A 20,659-nucleotide genomic window follows, 5' to 3' on the forward strand; every position below is an offset into this window, starting at 1 on the left:
TAACTCTGTGTTCCGTCAATTTCTGTCATGAGCTACCTGCACCTTATGTATATACAGACACGTGTGTATAGTTGGTGTTAGCGTACGTGGTTGGACAATTTTTTCAATCTCATAATTCGAATTATGGATTTGTGATAGCTATTGTTGATGATTTGAAAGTTCAAACCCACATAATAATTACACTTTGGTAGCCACTGATATCATGAAAGATGGTAGATAGAGTATAGTGAATAATTTGATGATAATTTGTATCATTTTTGTTTCACAATTCTTAGTAACAACGACCAACGATATGAATTAACGACACGTCTTATATTGTTTGGGTCTTTATTCCGTTTTATAGTCGTTGGTTATATATATTTCAATATATCACTGATAGGTCTTACTTAATCAACAAAAAACATTTAAATACTAAACGTTTTAAATTTTACACCGATAAAATTATCTTCCGCACTCCTTGACTCCTACTAAAACTTTGGAAGGGAATATACAACAAAAGACACTCAAAGTATAATACAATATAATTTGGGATCACTACAAACTCAAATGAGATAGAAACTTAGGAAGTGTCAAAACAATGTTTTTATTTTCTTTTGCTTGAGCTTTCTCAATGAAATTAAAAAGAAAAAAGAAATGAACACAAGAAGTAAATTGGAACCACATTTAGATTAGACCTCTTGTTTAGTAAGATTATATATCTTTAGTTTCAAATATTTTGTAAACTTTTCTATGTATCTTTTCACTACAAAAAATCAGTGGTATTAAATCATTTATTTTCAATTGAATTTGCCAGTAGTGGTATATATATATGATGATAAAAATGTGAGAAATCTACTTAAAAGGAGACGTGTTGTTTCTTTTGATAGTTGGGAAAGGAACAACGCACACGTAATGTTGAACCCGACATTAATGTGAAAACCAACATGTATTTTTTATTAGTAAGTCTAGTTGAAGATTTTCATATTCATAAGCACAACTGTTTTTCATGTTTTTATAAACATTTAATTTGTTAGTTCAACAACTTTGGTAACAAGTAAACCAAACATATTTATTGTTTGATGTATGATGTGTATATAAATGTATATACTTCGCATTTAACATAGAATTACTTAGTGCAAAAAAGGGAAAAGAAAAAAGTCATTGTTACGTTCCACATTTTTCATATTAAAAACATAACTAAGTATGTCATGTACATGTACATTGAACTTAGTACAAGTCAACAACAACCATTTTCCATTTATAAAGTTAAATATCACAATAGTCAAAAAAAATATAGAGCATCCTAAACGGAATACTACTATAATTTTTTTGATGAGGACACCTCCATCATCATTACTAGCCATTAATCAACCGCTAAAACAATATTATGATGGATTGTAAAACATCATTAGTTTTAGTCCCGTTGCAAAAATCAATATTCATTGCTTATTTTTCTATAAGAAGTTATATTCATCGCTAAATGGTCAGTATTAATTTAATACTAATGATTTATTTTACAGAATCAAAGTGTATATTTGGATTCTATGAACATAGCCGCCGTTCATTATAGATTAATTCAAACTATCAATAAATGTGGCAACAAATTAAGAAGAACAACAAAAAAATAACATTCTTAATTTGATATATATTTTCTTAATTAGTGCTCTTCTTGCTATGGTTTCCGGTGAGAAAATCAAGCAAAACATGGTTGTTGCATCTAGGGCATCTAGGATCACTTTCTAAAGAGATGATGATGTACATGATGCAATTAGGGCAACCAACGACCACCATTGATTTAGCCTCTCCTCCTCCACCCTCAGCTTCCTCCGAGCATAACGACGATGATGATGAGCTATCAGTCAGCAAAGAAGAATCCAACGATGGTGAAATGTTTAATTTCAAATCAAGTTCAAGGTTACTCGCAGCTTCTCGATTCATGTTTCTTGCTTTCCAAGAAGAATACTATGTGTGTTGGTATATGATTCTACAAGAAACACAATAAGTTTCAAACCAGGGATTGCATAACAAAAGCTTCGATGGAGATCGATGTTTGTATATATATATATATGAGATCAATCAAAAAGTAAAAATGAAAATTACAATAGGAAAAGTTTTTCGATGAGAACAAATGAACTTGGATCTCGGGTTCCAAATTAGCATACCTTGGTGAAGATTACTAGAGTATAGTATTTGTTCTTGTTCCTGAGATCTAAAGAGAGATAGTTTGACGTCTTCATGTTAGTGGCTGTTGTTATATATAGAGATAGAACATAGAAGATACACGCAAGATGATGAGAGAGAGAGAGAGAGAGAGAGAGAGAGAGTCTCATTGAATGTATGTATATTAATTAGTGGGATTAGTTTCATCTAGCTTTCAAAATAAATATTCTTGTAGAAAATAATTACAAAATGAGGTGTTTTAGCAATAAATGTGATTTGAAAATAATATGCAAAAAAAGATTGAGTATATGACTTGGGCTCTCAAATTGCATTTATTACCAAATAGTATTTGGATAAATACAAACAAGATATTTTGTCTTTTTACAAATATTCAATATTCTCATACTTTTATCATGAAAATTTAAATTCAAATGGAGAGAAAGAGAGAACAATGCATTTGTTTCAAACTTGTAAGCTTGTAAATTGTAATGTAGTTAAATAGGTGTTGACATAACATATATGTACGTAGTCAAATGGGTAGGTGATATTATTAGTTTTCCTCTACAAATAAATAACTAGTACAACATTCAAAATATATTTTTTTCAAAAAAGTCGTATAGGAAAATATAAAATAACAATTTGCTAGCATCAAAAAAGTATTGTTGAAAAATTGAGTAATATGTGACTATGAATTTGGATAGCTAAGACGCACGGCCAACAAATTATGGGAAAATTGACCCAAAAAAAAAAAAAAAGATTGAAAAAACTAATGAGTTGGTGAAAATTCTTATGGAATTTGGTTTTGGTTTGACTTGGAGAACAACAAATATGGAGTTTGTGGTTGGTGTCTAAGAGAGATTTTAAGGCTCTGACTGATTGAATGCGAACCATTTAAAAAGAATATGACATTCATATGACATAAGATTGCTTTTGTCATCTTAGACTTTCGTTTAAGCCTTCTCATCAGTCAAAGTAAAATCTAACAACACAACCTAAGTTTGACTTTACAAAGACATCGTTTCTGTGTTTCATGTGTGCTTTTCTTAGATAATTGATAGAATCGATCAACCATAACTAAGGGAGTAAGGATATTATTGCAAGTACACTAATTCTTAACTTTTCTATGACACTTAAAAATCTCAAACCTTTTTTCATGAATAAGGTAAATACACTCCTAATCGAATCATCAGTAAGGTTTTAACAAAACAGAAATAAATTACAACAATTTTTTTTTACGTACCATTGTGGGTTATTATTATTTATTATTAGAGTTTGTTGTAATGGAGGAAACATTTAGTCTTCCACAATGTGTTTCCTCTCGAGCTCAATGAACTGTTTGTTTACATTGGAGGTTTCAGTGGCGTTTCGTGTCTCGTTCTCTCCTTTGCATCGCTGTAACTGCATTTGAAGACTTCGTACAAGGTCATTTAGCCTCTGGATATGTCTCTCTTGTGACAAGATGATCTGTAAACCATTAACATAATACGAGTTAAGAATTGACTTCCATTTGGAAGTTCAAAATAGGACAATATGTATGTATATCAAGGTTCAAAACTATGCCTAAACATATGAGGTTAGCATACATCCAGTGGAGCTTTAAGGTCGCAAGACATAAGTTTTAATACTATTTTTTTCTCCACTAACGTTATTCATTTGATGCAATCAAGGGAAAGCACAACAGAAGGCTTAAACCAATCCCTAATTTCTATGCAATACTAAGAATTCTGTGACACTGATGGATTCCAGACACATTCTCTAAAGAGGAAATGAAGTACAGATAAAAAAATCTAATCCCAGGAAAGATAAAATTTTTGCAAAGTCCCATGTAACTAGAAGCATTTCATAGCCAATAAAAGAAGCCAAACCAAGGTCTATATAAACGGATTCGACCAAAGTATTTAGGAATCTTCAGCATCAGAACATTATAAGGCAACTAAATCTAATCTCTTCTGAAGTTTACTAATCTTATAAGGTCACAATTCCAAAAATCAATTTAGAGCATTCGCATACAACTGAAAAGCACATCTACTACTATCGTGAACACATATAATTCCCATGAAAAGAATTAAGAATATAAGTAAGTAAAAAGGCACCTTCTCCTTGACAGCTTCTACCCTCTTTGCAATTTGCTGATGTTTCTGAGACAAACTTGGAGCTGCATCAAGCTCAAGAAGTGGTTGCCTCCATTCAAACTGAGACGTAACTATGAGTATCACCAGAAGAAACACAAGCATGATCGGCCTCGACATTTTCTCTCTAATTCAGCTCCTTACAAAACCTGTTCCAAATTTCCACAATCAAATACTATAATACCATTTCATACCAATCCTAAACACACACTACATCACATATTCAAGAACACGATTAATCGAAAATGAGATTGAATGTGACTAAAACAATTTCACCTACCAGTTCAAATTTTCTAAAACAAAACCAAAAATAGAACAATTTCATCAGTGTAAGCTACTACTACAAAAAAAAAAGCAAAATCCATCAATGAACTTATAGATTTTTCAACACGAATCCCCAATTCCTTCTTTTATCTACTACTAAGGATAAGCTAAACACACCTACCAAACATAAAGAACTACACAAATTAGATTTCCTCAACACCACGAAACAAAATCGAAGCATGTAACGAAAATGATTTCTCCAACTTACAGATCGAAATTGAACAGTGAAATCAAACTTCATTATCGAAATCCTCGTCTTCCTCCCTAGGGTTTTTTTTTTTGTTTCTCCGGCGCGGCTCCGCGAAAATTGGAAGAAACTAATCGAGATCTTTCGATTTAAAATCGTTTTAACGGAGAAGTTGAATAAACCTTTGTCTTCTTCTCCCAAATATGGGTTCTTCCTTCTTCGTGTATAAAGCAAATGCAAAGCAGAGAGGTTTAATGGCGGCGAGAGATATCTTACAAATCTCAGTGCAAAAACCATCTGGACCAGAATGAAGAGTACGGAAATTAGAAGAAAAAAATACTAATTTACTAAATTGCCCCAATATTTTTCAGTTCTCATCAATTCATACCCAAACTCCTATATTGATCACTAAAAACATCTTCCTTCTTCAATTCACCTTCTTCTAAGTTCGAGATTTTGAGCTGAGTAGAATTGTAAACATTAAACACAAAAAAAAAAAAAAAAAAAAAAATACAAACATAAGCTATTCTCCATGACAACATGGAGAACAAAAAAAAACAACACAGGAGGGGACACACTGGTTCCTACCCTTTTTTTTTTCTTTTTTTCCATAAGAGACTTTAATTATTCTAGATAAAACAACATTGCTACCAGAGCAACTACACATATAATAACGTCCCATCGTGCCTTGTTCACTGATTTGATCGAGTATAGACCAACGAAGCAGCTTGATAATGATTCCCTGGCATCTTGTCCTTTCTTCTTCTGTGATGGTCTTTCCTCTAACAATGATGACATTTGTTTGTCTATCATGTTTGGTAAAGGAAGTACCCTTATCTCCATTGATGCTGATTCAAGTGTTGGAACTTCGTTTGATGTGTTCCCTGTCTTCACTGCTTCATCAAGATTGATGATTTCGTCCCTTAGGATATCCGCAAAGAAATCCTCTTCATTATGCACCTATAAGAAGATCAAGAATCAAGAACCATCATCCAAGTGGAAAAGAAAATATATACTATACGAAGGTGACGAACCTGTTGATTTTCTGATGATTCAGCCATCTCACCGAGCAGTTTGTCCCCTGATTCACCAGCTAGGTAAAAATCAACCAAGTTGTCCCAATCAGATGGGCTCTCTGAACTAGTAGCACCATTTTGCAACGTCATGTGTTTCTCGGCTGCTACATTTGGCTGTGGTGTCTTCTGACTTGTACCACTATGATATTCTTTGTTCCTCCTAACCCGGCAAACAACCATAGCATCATCCTAGAAAAAATGTACAGAAGATATATAATCAATCAACTTAAGCAAAAGACCAAAGTAACCAGTGTAGATAGCTAAAATAGCCAAATTCACCACTTATCTAATATAGTAATATGTTTTAAACAATCAAATTAAGTAAGACAAAACAAACTCTCAGGAGGAACAGATTACCAGTGATACTCCTTTCATGCAGTACTCGTGCATAATCCAGTCAGTTCGTTCGCCTTTAGGAGCACGGCCAATATGGAAAACAAGCGTCCGCTTAGTTCCAATGACCTCAGAACCAGACTTCACATCACGTTCTTTCCCAGTGGCTTTCCAGTATCCCATCTTTGTTGCTCTCCTGTTCTGTGAACCATGTGGATACTTCTTGCCACGGGCACAGAAGAAGAACCACTCGTTATCAGATTTAACAATCGACTTATCTGGAAAGAAAAACACACAATTTCTTTTGTCAATTCCGAATCATAGAAGCATTAACTACCGCAACATAATCTAAGAGAAGCTGTTGTGTAGCAAAGACAACAGTCGTAAAGTTGTCAAAGGTATGGACTTTTCTAAAACAGGCCAATGTTTACATATTCAAGTTGAAGAGAATCATGAATATAGACAAAAGCCCAAGATATGCCCAATTGTATACAAAGCAGTTTTCAAATAAGAAGGATCAACTGAGTCATCGCATATACTGAAATCATAATTCACAACTTCAAAAAAACTGATCCAAAAAGGTTGCTTAGAGTTTCAACAATTCAATATGTACAAAAAGATAACAAATTTCATTTTGGTTTCCAAGAAGATAACAACAAGTTACCCTAATTTTAAATGATTCCTAAATCTCAAACATCCTCTTTGCCCTAACTTCTTGGATGTACAAATTCAACTAGATTCATGGACTGAAGCTTACCTTCACCTGTCAACTTCTAAACAAACTTACAAAACACACACACACAAAAACAAGTTACAATTTTTTTTTTTTTTTTTTTTTTTTTTTGGGGTCCTGAAGAGCAAATTCGAAGCAAACTAAAACACACAGAAAACAGTCGATCGAATTCCAGAAGGCAAACCGGGCAAATCCCAAGGCTCGAAATTGTAAATCTCAGCGTCAGGTATAACCTCGACGGACCTCTCCAAACCATCCATCTTCCTCTTCAAGTAATACGAAATAAGCTCCACATCAGTCGGCGAGAACTTAAACCCAGGAAACACCGTCGACGCTTCTACCGACGCCGCCGTTGCCTTAGATGATACTCCAAACGCCTCCGTTTCCATGAAGGCTCCCCCGTACACAACAGTCGCCACGAAGCCCGTTAATACTCTTAACTCACCGCTCAAAACAAAACAAAAAAAGAAAAAAAAAAAAAAAGTGGGAATGTTCGAGAAATCTTTTTTTTGTTGGGTTCTTTGGCTCGCAGTGGCTCTCTCTCTCTCTACTCTCTTCTCACTTTTTACTTAGCTTTGAATAATGGAATTTGCATTCAATTGGAACACTTCACAGGTGCACACATGGTTTTGTGCGTACGTGTTGCGCGGGTATTGCTTAATCTACGTATAAGTGCCACGTCACTAAACCTAGTTAAACATTATGGTTTTATTTCATTTAGACCCTTGTTGTTTTGACGTAATCTCAGTTTATGACTCCTAGTTTATGTTTTACTAATAAATATCCACTTGAACTGAATCAAGATCATAGATCAACAAACCGAGCCGAAATCAACATAACCAAAATAAGAAAGAAGAGACATTTACTGTAAAAATGCTTATAAAAAGGTTGAAACAAAAAGTATGATGAAACTGAATAATATAACACCAAAAACATTCTAAACAAAATTGTTTATTTTTGTGAAGGTAACTTGAAACAGCAAAGAGGACACTTGTGACCAACTCGAAGCCATTTTTCAATACAGGACCTGTGGAAGACATGAGAGCAAGGCAATCTGGTTGCTTCTTCCCCAAGAAACATCTCCCCAATGCAAATCATACACGGATCGAGCCGATCCATGTCTGGTCCAAGCACCTTTAAACGCTCTAACCTAGATGAAATCTCCATCTGCACCGCGTCCTCCATTGCCTTCTTTGCTCTTGCAGACACATAAGAGGAACGCATAAAATTAGTGAAACCCATCTCCGATATCGCTTCTCTGATTAGGTTTTCCCAGGACGACAAAGAAAGCAAATCCTCCTTCTTCTCCACTCTCTTCTTGATCAGATCCGAGATCTTACTTATAATCAATCCCTCACATTTTGAGTCCTCACGTTTCATGAGCTTGGTCTCGTAATCAACATGCGTTGACTCAATTATTCCGTTGACTTGAAGCTTAAGAGTCAACCACATATCATCCGAACAAAACTCATCCTTCTTGATGACTTTCAACTGCTCCACAAGACGTCCGATTTCCTCAGGTTGGTTCACCAGCTTATGTACAAAACCGCGGAACAATGAAGGCGAGTTATCGTAAATCTCACTCCGCAAAACCTCGTACATCTTCGAAGTATTAAAATCTGTGAACTCTGTTTCTGTGTCAAGGTACGAACAGGGAACACGAAATCTGTGAGTGGACACTGTTTTTGTATCAATCGTGGATATAGGGTTGTGGACAGTGACCTCGTTATACTCAATCTCTATGGAAAATTGAGCATACGAGAGAGTCTTCTCGCACTCACGCCAACCATTCTGTTTCCCAGGTGATTTCGTCAGAACAATTTGGTTATACGGTTCGAGAGGAGGAGGTCTAGATATTTTTAACCAAGGGCCATATACGTGTGTTATTGACCTGGTCGCAATTGCTTTTGACGTGACCAATCATACCACAGTTGTAGCAAAAGTCGCCTAAGTCAACGTATTTGAACTCCACGAACCGGTTTTGGTTTTCGTCTATGTAGTATCCAGGTTTGAGTGGCTTCTTAAGATCTATTTTCACTATGAAATAGATATTCCTGTGGCTTATTTTGAGAACTGAATCGCTGAATTGAGACTCGAGATCCTTTAAGGAGTTTTCGCTGTAAAGAAGATACGATGGAAAACCCTCGACATCGACAGCGAAGGTAACAAGAGTGAAATCCAATCATTGCAGAAGAGTCTAGATCCTTGATTACTATTTTTCCGTTTGATTCTTGGTCAACTCGTCCTTCCTTGAACACTATGATAACTCCATTAACGAAGTAAAATTCCTCCACTTCAACCATCTCTGTGTCATTCTCTTGTATGAATTCGAACAAGAAGATATCGTCGTCGTCTATCTTTTGGACAGTCATGTCGCCCGAGAGAACCCATTGTTTCCTGAGCGATTGTTCTGTTTCTTCTAAAGACGGCGGAGTCGTTTTCGTAAAGAATTTTCCAAAGAGACGGTGTGACGAAGACTTATCGGACGACATGTTTACTTTCTCACCGTCGTATGATCGATGTGTTATGTCACATTGCTAGTTTCATATGTACTATTTATGTTTACAGTTTACACTACGAAAAAGGAAAAAAGACAAAAAAAAACAACCTTTTCCTTTTCCTGGTTAGATCTGACTAACTTTTTTAATTCTTTTGTTTTCTAACTAAACAAATCCTTAATGGAAATATCATAGTAATGATATGAAAACTTCCATTTATCTGTAGGAAAAATCTCATAAAGTCATAAGAATAATAATGTTAAATATTGTATTTTTTTTTTTTTGTCGGCCAATTATCCATTAGATAGAAAGAAAGAAAGATACAACGTTCAAAGAATTATACAGTAACACATATTTATAGAATCCCAAGAGACAGTTAGTGGAAGGTTATATCCTTGCTTCCTTTATGCTAAAGTGACCGTAATAGTAACTCATGCCAATGAACTTAAAGTGATACAAGTCTTTAGCTAAAGCTGTGATATTCGTGAGGCCCAAGGAGGGGTTGGTATGCTTGTTCAGCAACTTTCATTAGGTGTCCATATAGAGAGAGCGAGTCTCCACATGAAGTGACATTGCCATATTTTACTTAGACACTTCATTTGGAGAACTGCTTCTTTTAAGGCTATAGGCTATAGCTTCTGCTTCCATTGCTGATTCTGTAGGATCAATTGATGCAGAGCCCTTAAGGATATATCTTCCTTGGAAGTCATGTAAGCTCCAGCCAATGCCCGCAACATAGAGATGGAATTTGAGTAAGTAAGTACGTACCTCTTGGTGAGTAAGTGGAGTAGGCATCTTATCCTTTCTGTGTTGTAGTATGTTGAGAAGCAATTATGTTTGCTTCTTTCCACATACGTAGATCTAGAAGGGCCTGATGAATAATATCAGGAGGGGTAGACCATCGCTTATTGTTAAACAACCAAATAACCAAATCAAGATCATCGATGAACCAAGCCGAAATCAACATAATCAAACAAGAGAGGAGAGACATTGACTGTAAAAATGCTTATAAAAAGGTTGACCGAAAAAGTATGATGAAAGTGAATAATACAAAACCAAAAAAAATTTCAAAAGTAAATTGTTTATTTTTGTGAAGGTAAGTAGGTAACTTGAAACAACATAGGGGACACTTGTGACCAACTCGAAGCCATTTTTCAATACAGGACCTGTGGAAGACATGAGAGCAAGGCAATATGGTTGCTTCTTCTCCAAGAAACATCTCCCCAACGCAAATCGTACACGGATCGAGCCGATCCATGTCTGGTCCAAGCACCTTGAAACGCTTCAACCCGGAAACCGTGGATCTATCTGCTGGTATTGGACAAGAATTTGATGAAATCTGCATCTGCACCGCCTTCTCCATCGCATGCTTTGCTCTAATAGACACATAAGAGGGATGCATATGATTAGTGAAACCCATCTCCGATATCGCTTGTCTGATTAGGTTTTCCCAGGACGACAAGGAAAGCAAATCCTCGTTCTTCTCCACTCTCTTCTTGATCAGATCCGAGATCGTACTCCCGATCAATTGCTCGCATTTTATGTCCTCACACATCATGAGCCTGGTCTCATAATCAACATGCGTTAACATAAATTGTCTGTTGATCTGAAGTTTAAGAGGCAACCACTTATCATCACAACAAAACTCGTTCGTCTTGATTAATTTCAACTGCTCCACGAGGTTTCCGATATCATCAGGTTTGTTCGACGACTTATGTCCGAAATCAGCGAAAAAAGAAGGCGCATTCTCGCTAATCTCCCTCTGTATAACCTCGTACGCCTTGGAAGTAGTGTTGGTAGTAAAATCTGTGGACTCTGTTTCTGTTGTGTCAATTAGGTAAGAACAAGGGAAACGAAATCTGTGAGTGGACACTGTTCTTGTTTCTATCGTGTATATAGGGTTGTAGATATTGACCATGTTATACTCAATCTCTATAAAGAATTGAGCATAAGAGAGGGTCTTCTCACACTCACGAAAACTATTCTGTTTCCCGGGTGATTTCGTCAGAACAATTTGGTAATAGGGTCCGAGGGGAGATCTTAACCAAGGGCCATATACGTGTGTTCTTGACGTGGCATTCAAGGCACGTTCCTTAGGAAACCTGACCTGGTCGCAATTGGTTTTGACGTGACCTATCATGCCACATTTGTAGCAAAAGTCGCCTAAGGTAGGGTATTTGAACTCCACGAACCGGTTTTGGTTTTCGTCAACGTAAAATCCTGGTTTGAGTGGCTTCTTGAGATCAATATCCACGAGGAAATACATATCCGAGTTGCTTATTTCGAGATACAAAACGGGATTGTTGTCGCCCACTAGAGACTTGAGATCTTTCAAGGAGATTTCGCCGTAAAGATACGATGGTAAACCCACGACACGGACAGTGAAGGAAACAACAGTGAAATCAATCCTTGATTACTATTTTTTCGTTTGATTTTTGGTAAATCCGTCCTTCCTTGATCACTATGATTACTCCATTAACGTAGTGAAGTTCTTTCTTTAGAACCATCACTTTGTCATCAGGCCGTCTCTACCCCATGGCAGAGTAGACAAATGGCATGGGTCCATCCCAAATATTAAAAAATTTCTTTAGGCAAAAGGGTCCAATTTTTTCAAAAAAAAAGTTTATTAAAGGTTTTTAGGTTTTTTAAAAATTTGACAGAGGTCCCATATTTGTTTAAGACGGGGCTGTTTGTCATTCTCTTGTATGAATTCGAACAAAAAGATATCGTTGTCGCCTAGCTTTTGGAGAGTCATGTCGCCCGAGAGAACCCATTGCCTCCTGAGTGATTGTTCTGTTTCTTCTAAAGACGGCGGAGTCGTGTTCGTGAAGAATTTTCCAAAGAGACGGTGTGACGAAGACTTATTGGACGACGACATGTTTACTTTCTCACACTCGTATGATCAATGTTCTGTCACGTTCACTACAAAAAAGTGTTGTTTTATATCATTTATTTTAAATAACTGCATCACTTTTAAATGATGTAAAAATAATTTGTATCACTCTAATAAATGATTTATATTTTGTTGATGCAAATAATTTGTATCAGTTTATTTCAAACTGATGTCAATATTCAAAATATTTGTATCGATTTTTGTAATTGATATTAATATGCATCAGTTGCAAAAAGTGATTTATATTTCACATCAATTAATAGAAATGATATTAATATTTTTGTTTCATTTATAAAAAGTGATGTAAATATTTATATCTGTTATAAATAATCGTTGAAAATATTAGGGTTAATTTCATAAATAATTATAATAATTTTGTATCAGTTTTTATTGATGTCCAAAGTCATAGCTACGTGAACAAGCGAAGGATCATTAGAAGAAGAAGAAGACGACACGAAGTTGTCTCTGTTCACAGAAGACGACGCACACTCCTTGTCGTTTCTGTACTCTGGAGCTTCCATGAACGGACCAAGTTTACTAAACCCATCATTAATACCTCCTCCTCCTCCTCTTCCGCCGTCACCACCACCACCGACGGTCGTTATCCTCACCGGAATCAATCGTATTCCAACGGCGAACGGTAACAGAACAATCAAACAGAACACCGTCAAGAACAAGAACGCGTTTAAAGAAAAACGCGTCGGCATTATACTAAAGATTATATACTCATATAGGGCTAATGATATAGCATTGTGCAAGAGATGAATAATAAGTAAAGATTTTTTAGGAGGTTACCAATATGTTCATCAGTTGATTAGGTTTTAATTGGGGTTTAAGTTAGAATTGGGTCAAAATCTGGTTTTCTTTGGTTTATGTTCTATAATTGTCGATATAACAAACAAGAAACCAACATAACTCGGGTTTGTGGGTTAATAGATCTCGAACAATTAATTCGGGGAGATACATGTTTTGAACTTTTGATTCGGGAAGAATTAGCCTTCGAACTTTTTTTTTGGAGATATATAGATAGAGGTCAAAGCTTGGGTTCTATCTGACTCGATACAATAGTTCTCATGGGGAAATAGACCGTCCGCCTAAAGAGAGAGAGAGTTAATTGACGACCAGTACCTACCAAAGAAGAAGATACTATACTACTACTACTAGAATTCACTCATTTCCTCTCTCTCTCCTAGTGTGAGATGACCAGTCAGCAAGAAATGTCTCTCGTCACGGCGGCTCCTCCTGTCAACGTCGATCAAATCTTCCCCGAGGTTGACATGTCCACCCCCGCCGACTCCTCCTCCCTCTTCGTACGTGCTACCGTCGTCCAAGCTTCCACCGTCTTCTACGATACTCCCGCCACACTAGGTTCTTCTCCTCTCCTTTTTTTCTTCTCATCGGAACCTTGAGAGTTTATTTTTCTGGAGTTTTTTGATTCGCTTTTGGTTAATTGATGCGATGAGATGAGATTATTTTATCTTCCGGGATTTTTTTTTTTTTTTTTTTTTACAGAGAAGGCGGAGAGATTGCTTGCTGAGGCGGCGGACAATGGTTCTCAGCTCGTGGTGTTCCCGGAGGCTTTTATCGGCGGTTATCCTCGTGGCTCTAGCTTCGAATTAGCGATTGGTGCTCGAACTGCTAAAGGAAGAGATGATTTTCGTAAATACCATGCTTCCGCCATTGATGTTCCTGGTATATATATATATAGTCCTCCATCTCCGCGATTAGCTTATCTATTCGTCAATTAGTTCGCAATTTTTAGCTAGCTGCTGCGGTTTATGATATACTATCGTCTTCTAACTTTCAGTTTCATCTGAAACTGAGATTGTTCCACCAGAACTCTAAATCATCAAGTGTGTGTCAAACTGTTAAGATACAAATATTTATGCATCTGTGAATCTTTTTTTATCTAGGTCCTGAGGTGGAACGATTGGGGGGAATGGCCAACAAGTACAAAGTATTCTTGGTGATGGGTGTGATTGAGAGGGAAGGCTATACGCTATACTGCACTGTTCTTTTCTTTGATTCACAAGGTGAGTGCTTGGGTAAGCATCGGAAACTCATGCCTACAGCTCTGGAACGTTGCATCTGGGGGTTTGGAGATGGATCAACCATCCCTGTTTTCGATACTCCCATTGGGAAGATCGGTGCTGCTATTTGTTGGGAAAATAGGATGCCGTCTTTAAGAACTGCAATGTATGCCAAAGGTTAGTAGTCTTTTTCTTCTTTAGAGCTTCCACATAGGGGACAATGTATTGTATTTTACAGACTAGTTTGTAAGTATTCATTCATGTGTGGGCTTGTTGATTTGATTTTGTAGGCATTGAGATTTATTGTGCACCTACTGCTGATGCTAGAGATACTTGGCAAGCATCGATGACTCACATTGCTCTTGAAGGTGGATGTTTTGTTTTGTCGGCTAACCAGTTTTGTCGCCGGAATGATTATCCTCCTCCACCGGATTACTTGTTTTCCGGTTCAGAAGATAGCCTAACACCGGACTCTGTTGTCTGCGCCGGTGGAAGCTCCATCATTTCACCTTTGGGAATTGTTCTTGCCGGACCAAACTACGAAGGAGAGGCTCTTATCACAGCTGATCTAGGTAATTTACTAACACTTGTTTATCATTTACCTTTCTCATTCTTACTACATAAGAAAAAGAAGAAAAACCAATCATATCCTTAAAATCTCTGAACAGATCTTGGGGACATAGCAAGAGCCAAATTTGATTTCGATGTGGTTGGGCATTACTCGAGACCTGAAGTGTTTAGCTTGAACATAAGGGAGCATCCGAGAAAAGCTGTCAGCTTCTTGACGACTAAAAATGTAACCAAAGATTAATCCGTCAATAAATAAACAGACATTTGTAAGACCCAAACTCTCTCTACAATTTGATGGAGTTTATGTGGTGTATAAATAAACATTTGTTAGACCCAAACAAACGTACGTCAGACTTTTGATTGAAAACGTGTTACATTGAGTTTTTCTTCTTATTCTCGTTCAAATTATCATTACAAGCTTTTATATCTTAACCTTTAAATGAATAATCCAATCAAATACCAACAAACCAAACCAAAACTGCATCAAGCCGAATTGAAACTAAACCAAAGATTGTTCTATTTGGTTTCAAACCAAATCTCTGAAAACTAAATGTCTGCCCATGTTTGAAAGTTGAAATGATCTGTCCACTGACAATTGCTAGTTGAATGTCTACAAAACAGTGATTTGAAGGTTCAATGAATGTATCCAAGTTTTTATGCAAGAGACAAAGGAGACAAAGAGATAAACCACACACGAACTTGATAAGATCATGCTGAGGAAAATATCTTACGTATTAATCGAATGTTTTTAGCGTTTGACCTTTCTCATAAAATAACGGGTATCAGTGGGAGAAATTGTTTAGCCTAGTGGCACCAAAATAATGCTCTACCTCTCTACTACTATTTGCTAGGTTTCAATTTTGTTATACGAGTTAATAAATTTACCCCCAAACTTCAACTATGTAAAAAAAAGCTTAGTGAGACAAACTTTTGGCACCCTTTTCCCTTGATTCGATTTGATTTGATGATGGTTCTAAGCTAAAATATTATATATGCATTTATCTTTCACACGAGTTGGCCTATTACAAGAGAGAAGAGCCATATTTTGGATTAACAAAAGGTCAAAAAGAGAGCCATTTTTTTGTTTTTTTCGTCATCTTATTAATTTTGGTTTTGGAACTTTTTGGTTGAAATTTTTTACGGAAAAACGAATAGGATGAAACGTAACGGATAGTTGTGAGACAAAATCACATGGGAAGATGGAACGATGCTGTCCGATGCCCACACAATAATTAATCGATAATATGTCGTGTTTCATTTTTTGATTAAACTCCTTAAAAATAAAATAATCCCTCATTGAGACGATTATATGACATTATTGTCTTTTGATTCGTCTACTAATTGTTGTAATCATTAGTACTATGATTTAATTTACACCAAACCGACGTTTCCATGTGTATATCATCAATGCCAAAAAAACGAAATAAATTCTTTAATAAATTTCCTCCAAATTCAAAGAAGTTGTATATACAATGTATGTACCTTCTTCACCTCCCAACTCAATCCGAGCATGATTTGATTGATATTCTCATGTTCCCCACATCTGAATTACGGCTAAATTGTAACCAGCATAAGAGCACATTCTTAGTGAGTTGCCCTCTAAAACACCACACGTATGACGTAACTAAGTTCCCTAATTGAAGTTTACATATCAACTAACATATACAATAATAAAATTTAATTACACAAATAAAACTGTAATAATTCGATGAATCGATTTTGTTTTCCGAAACTAAATCCAAAAATTAATATGCCTGTATAAAAACGGCCAAAAAAAAAAACGTGAATTGATTTTGTTTTTGAAATTAAATCGAATATATTACAAATAAATCATTATGTATATATAATTTTTTTTTACTCGCGGGAAGTGTGATTAGTGATTACACAAACTCAGAGCTTGGTAGATTCCGATGATTCCACTGTTCCGACGATGAAGAACCGATACATCTCACATTCGAAACAATGTAATCTCTCAGAGTCTTCAATGATTCATCTCTCTCTCCATTCTCAACGATCACTGATCTCTTCTCCACAGGATCATCATCAGAATCATCATCATCGCCGGAGCCACTTTTTCTCCGGCGATCAACATAACCCCACTTACTACCACTCTCCATATTCAACTCTATCGACTTGAGATCACTCTCCTCATCATCATCAGTAGAACCAGAACCATCAATAATGTCCAAAACCCAACGTATCTCCGACGACGACACATTCCCTTCTTCACCATCAAAAACCCGCCGGAGCTCCTTCTTCATCCGCTCCACGGCGGCGTGTTTCTCCTCGAATTCAAATCTCGCCTCCGTTAGCTTCATCTGAACTCTCTCTTCCCTCAAAACGTCAGCTATATGCATCATCTCTCTCTCTTTCTCCATCTCCTTCTTATCATCTCCGATACCTTTAGCAAGCTCATCACAAACCTCTTCAAGAACGTCTTTAGCTCTCTTCTCTCTCTCCATCTCCTCTTTCATCTTCCTCTCTCTTTCTTTAGCCTCCGTGAGCTCTCTCCCTAGTCTTCTGTTCATCTTCTCCGTTTGTCGCCGGAGCTTTCTCTCAACCGCCGCTTCTTCTTGTAGCCTCTCTATCAATCTCCGCTTCTCCTCTTCCTCCGCGTCGAATTCACTCATCAGATGCTTTAGTGAAGATCTTGCTCTGTCTAGTTCGCATAACAGAGCATAGTTTATGCGTTTGTTTGCTGTCTTGTGATCATCTCCGAGCTCACCGATACGTTTTAAAACCTTGACGAGTTCTTTAGACATCGTTAAACCGTCGCTAACATTCTTGAAACGAGTTTTCACCTGTAATTTTAACTAATCAGAGATTTCTTCTTTCACAAGTAATGTTTTTTTTTGGGGGGGGGGGGTTAAAAATCAATCATACCGAGTTTGTGCCGATGGTTTTGTATTCGATTAGTTCTAGCTTCGGAGGATTTGTTGATCTTTTACGGACTATATCTTCTTCGCGGAGATCGATTCTCTGTGAGATTTTGAATATCAGGAAATGGAATTTGAGAGAAAAGAAAAAAAAAAAAAAAACAGAGGAAACTTGAGACTGAAGCAAACTCTAACCTCTGAGCTCAGTCGAGAAATCGGATCGGATGATTTTAGCGGGAAAGCAATGGAAGAGAACTCTGTTGGTCTCTTCGCTCTGTTTCTTGACGGTTTCTTGCTTCCCAAGCAGTCTATATTGGAGTTTACAAGAGGAGGAGGGTCTGTGCCGTCGTTGATCTCCCACAGAGTCGCGGCTAGCTTTCTCGCGGAGACGCTGCTTTTCAGAAACTGATGTTCTGGAGGAAGTTCTTCCGGGGAGAAAGATAAGAGCACAGGAGTTTTAGCGGTGGTGATGGACTTGACAGGAGTTCCATCGCCGCCATCGCCGCCACCGTCATCTTGAGCTGTTCTTTTCCCGGAGAAAATTGCGCGTTTCAAACGGTTTTGACGAGCAAGAGAAGAAGAAGAAGAGGAAGAACCACCTCTCTTCCTGATCTTACAACCTCTCTTCCGTTCCATAGTTGTTATAATATAAAAAACAAACAAAACTGTACCAAATCTTGCCCTAAATTATATATAAGAAGAATAAAAATGAGAAAGAGGGTTAAAAATAAGAATTGATTGGTGCTTTTTAGGAGATATGGGTCTTGATGAGTAGGTTGATCATCTTTTTAAGATCAGAAGCAGTTTCTTGAAGATTTTGCTTTTTTTTTTTTTGAATCTTTATAAAGTGAGTGAAAGAGAGAGAGAGAGAGAGAGAGATAATACAAAAAGAGAAAGGTAAGAGGATGATGTTTTCTTGCTTCTTTTGCTTTTTCTGTGTTAACAAAAGAAAAAAAAAGGGAAGAAGATCAGAAGAAAGACTCAGATTCTTATTTCCGACGTTGAAAAAGAAGGTTGAATCTGGGAAATCGTGTTTTATTTCTTGGGACAAGAGAGAGAGAGATATGTGGAAGATGAGGAAAGAGAGATGGAGAGACAAGTGAGGTGTGTTTTTGTTTGTGTGCGTTGTCTAATTGGGGCATTGTAAAAAAAAATTGTTTTGGAGGGGTTCATTCCAATTTCGTCAATTTGTTTTAAAAATTAATTTATCACAAATAATATTTCCATAATCAAACAAGTACAAATCTAGTTGCCGCTAACTCATAAATGCAACAATGACTTGCAAAAAAAGGTATCATGGGATCCATCTTTTTCAAATTAGTGCTTTCTATGAGTTAGACATCTTTTAGTAGATCACAATATCGGATTAGACGGGATCCAATCCTACTCTTGGTAGGCTTTTCTTTGGGGGGGGGGGGGGGGGGGAATATATGAGTGTCAAATAAAGACAACATACTACATTATCAAAACTAGCGTCAACCTCTATGCTACGTCAAAATCTAAGAGTCTCTTCAACAAAACATGTATATAGTGTGGTTTATGCATAGACAAGATACATGTGCGAAACATGTATATTGGCTAGAGATTTGTAAAGTTACAAATAAATGAGAATCCATTATAGAAAATTTTATTTGAAACATATTGTTAAATCTATCAGTAATTATAGCAAAACAAGTTAAATACATAATTAAATAATTATGTTGATACATACAATGAAATGAATGATGAATAAATGAGGAGTTGAGATATAGCTAATTTATGAGATATATTAATTAGTTATACTTATAGGTATAAAAAATATGGAAAAGATTTTGATTAGGAAATCCTCAAATTCGAGATTATATTATTCACCCTTAAATAATAAAGATTTTAGGTTTTGTTAAGAGTTCAAAAAAACCTCAAAACTAAAGGGCTTTGTTAGAGATGTCCTTAGATTAGTATTCTTAGATTGTTAATCAAAAAACCTAATATTTCCTAGATACACTTAAATAATTATAAACATCCAATCAAAAATTTACAACTCCAAGCTAATGTAAAGAAATGAAATTATTAGAAATGTGAGAATAGAAAATTCGTAGTTTTGTGTATTTGGCATATGGAAGACAGGCACATGCTGAGTACAAATAATAGTAAGTACTTTTATGGAACATCCCAAGAGATGCCTTCTCTGTCAGTCAAATCAAATTCTTTTAGCTCTATACTATTTTATATTTTATTGAATATAACGATTTAAGAATAGAATTATTATACGAGTAAATAATTCATAAATATGTGAGGCTAAGAGGGCCCCTACGATGATATGTGAAAATAATACATAAGATGAACGGCTCTAATTAAAATAGGTCCTACTCTGTTTAGCTCTCTTTATCCTTTTTTTTTTTTTTTTTTTGAGTCTTTGACTACTACTCGCAAATCACATGGATAAATTGACAAAATGTCATACTACAACACTTTTTGCAATTATTGGAAGTATTTACCACTCTTATAGCAAACAATTCACCATATAAAGTCATCCCTCTTACCCTATGGTCTCATTCATCTAAAATCTACATGTACCCTAGTTGTTTACCTATAACGTAGGATGGTTATGTACTTACGTTAGCATGATTTTTGCAAATCAAGCTGACCTTTGCTCTTTCCAATCTGTTGTTGTCCGGATTAAAGGATTAAATAAAAGGAAAAAAGAGACTTCTTCTCTCACCATTTATACAATAAATATAATAAATAACGAACATGGTCAAAATGGTCCCATGGTTTAGTGGTCAGGACATTGGACTCTGAATCCAGTAACCCGAGTTCAAGTCTCGGTGGGACCTCTTTCTATAACTCTCTTTTTTAAGTTCTATTTTTCTCCAGGGGATGGGGCCATTT

At 36.2% G+C, this 20,659-nt stretch overlaps 4 protein-coding genes and 2 non-coding genes across 7 annotated transcripts; 2 read left to right on the top strand and 4 right to left on the bottom strand.

Moving 5' to 3' along the window:
* Positions 1-1,519: 1,519 nt before the first annotated feature.
* Positions 1,520-2,306, bottom strand: LOC109128521 (protein salt-induced and EIN3/EIL1-dependent 1). Its single transcript, XR_015578015.1, has 2 exons — positions 2,142-2,306; positions 1,520-1,963 (listed from the first exon to the last, which is right to left on the bottom strand). It is a non-coding gene; the product is annotated as a protein salt-induced and EIN3/EIL1-dependent 1 (transcript).
* A 950-nt stretch (positions 2,307-3,256) lies between these two features.
* On the bottom strand, positions 3,257-4,944 carry LOC104736236 (uncharacterized). Its single transcript, XM_010456188.3, has 3 exons — positions 4,801-4,944; positions 4,233-4,417; positions 3,257-3,603 (listed from the first exon to the last, which is right to left on the bottom strand). The coding sequence occupies exons 2-3, from the start codon at positions 4,386-4,388 to the stop codon at positions 3,433-3,435; spliced, it is 327 nt and encodes a 108-aa protein (XP_010454490.1). The 5' UTR covers positions 4,389-4,417; positions 4,801-4,944; the 3' UTR covers positions 3,257-3,432.
* A 236-nt stretch (positions 4,945-5,180) lies between these two features.
* LOC104736237 (NAC domain-containing protein 89) lies at positions 5,181-7,576 on the bottom strand. 2 transcript variants are annotated; one of them, XM_010456189.2, is made up of 4 exons: positions 7,106-7,576; positions 6,213-6,466; positions 5,814-6,044; positions 5,181-5,739 (listed from the first exon to the last, which is right to left on the bottom strand). In XM_010456189.2, exons 1-4 carry the CDS (start codon positions 7,308-7,310, stop codon positions 5,404-5,406), a joined length of 1,026 nt encoding a protein of 341 aa, XP_010454491.2. In that variant the 5' UTR covers positions 7,311-7,576; the 3' UTR covers positions 5,181-5,403. The 2 variants fall into 2 exon arrangements, with proteins under 2 accessions (XP_010454491.2, XP_087337486.1); XM_087481360.1 differs by having other exon boundaries at positions 7,165-7,494.
* A 5,488-nt stretch (positions 7,577-13,064) lies between these two features.
* Positions 13,065-15,279, top strand: LOC104736238 (bifunctional nitrilase/nitrile hydratase NIT4). The gene is made up of 5 exons (XM_010456190.3): positions 13,065-13,680; positions 13,825-14,004; positions 14,226-14,519; positions 14,633-14,914; positions 15,011-15,279. The coding sequence occupies exons 1-5, from the start codon at positions 13,512-13,514 to the stop codon at positions 15,151-15,153; spliced, it is 1,068 nt and encodes a 355-aa protein (XP_010454492.2). The 5' UTR covers positions 13,065-13,511; the 3' UTR covers positions 15,154-15,279.
* A 1,406-nt stretch (positions 15,280-16,685) lies between these two features.
* On the bottom strand, positions 16,686-19,107 carry LOC104736239 (uncharacterized). The gene is made up of 3 exons (XM_010456192.2): positions 17,984-19,107; positions 17,796-17,891; positions 16,686-17,713 (listed from the first exon to the last, which is right to left on the bottom strand). The coding sequence occupies exons 1-3, from the start codon at positions 18,422-18,424 to the stop codon at positions 16,793-16,795; spliced, it is 1,458 nt and encodes a 485-aa protein (XP_010454494.1). The 5' UTR covers positions 18,425-19,107; the 3' UTR covers positions 16,686-16,792.
* Positions 19,108-20,532: 1,425 nt separating this feature from the next.
* TRNAQ-CUG (transfer RNA glutamine (anticodon CUG)) lies at positions 20,533-20,604 on the top strand. The gene has a single exon. It is a non-coding gene; the product is annotated as a tRNA-Gln (tRNA).
* Positions 20,605-20,659: the final 55 nt, after the last annotated feature.

Source organism: Camelina sativa, chromosome 13 (assembly GCF_030686135.1).
Source record: "Camelina sativa cultivar CO46 ecotype springtype chromosome 13, ASM3068613v1".
NCBI lineage: Eukaryota > Viridiplantae > Streptophyta > Magnoliopsida > Brassicales > Brassicaceae > Camelina > Camelina sativa.

Coding starts and splice junctions, on each gene's coding strand:
- LOC104736236 (XM_010456188.3), bottom strand. CDS start 4,388: ATGTCGAGGCCGATCATGCTTGTGTTTCTTCTGGTGATACTCATAGTT. Junction 3,604..4,232: donor TAGAAGCTGTCAAGGAGAAG/GTGCCTTTTTAC, acceptor AATGGTTTACAG/ATCATCTTGTCACAAGAGAG.
- LOC104736237 (XM_010456189.2), bottom strand. CDS start 7,310: ATGGAAACGGAGGCGTTTGGAGTATCATCTAAGGCAACGGCGGCGTCG. Junction 6,045..6,212: donor GCATGAAAGGAGTATCACTG/GTAATCTGTTCC, acceptor CATTTTTTCTAG/GATGATGCTATGGTTGTTTG. Junction 5,740..5,813: donor AATCATCAGAAAATCAACAG/GTTCGTCACCTT, acceptor ATCTTCTTATAG/GTGCATAATGAAGAGGATTT.
- LOC104736238 (XM_010456190.3), top strand. CDS start 13,512: ATGACCAGTCAGCAAGAAATGTCTCTCGTCACGGCGGCTCCTCCTGTC. Junction 14,520..14,632: donor AACTGCAATGTATGCCAAAG/GTTAGTAGTCTT, acceptor TTGATTTTGTAG/GCATTGAGATTTATTGTGCA. Junction 14,915..15,010: donor TCTTATCACAGCTGATCTAG/GTAATTTACTAA, acceptor ATCTCTGAACAG/ATCTTGGGGACATAGCAAGA.
- LOC104736239 (XM_010456192.2), bottom strand. CDS start 18,424: ATGGAACGGAAGAGAGGTTGTAAGATCAGGAAGAGAGGTGGTTCTTCC. Junction 17,892..17,983: donor TTTCTCGACTGAGCTCAGAG/GTTAGAGTTTGC, acceptor AAAATCTCACAG/AGAATCGATCTCCGCGAAGA. Junction 17,714..17,795: donor AAACCATCGGCACAAACTCG/GTATGATTGATT, acceptor TTAAAATTACAG/GTGAAAACTCGTTTCAAGAA.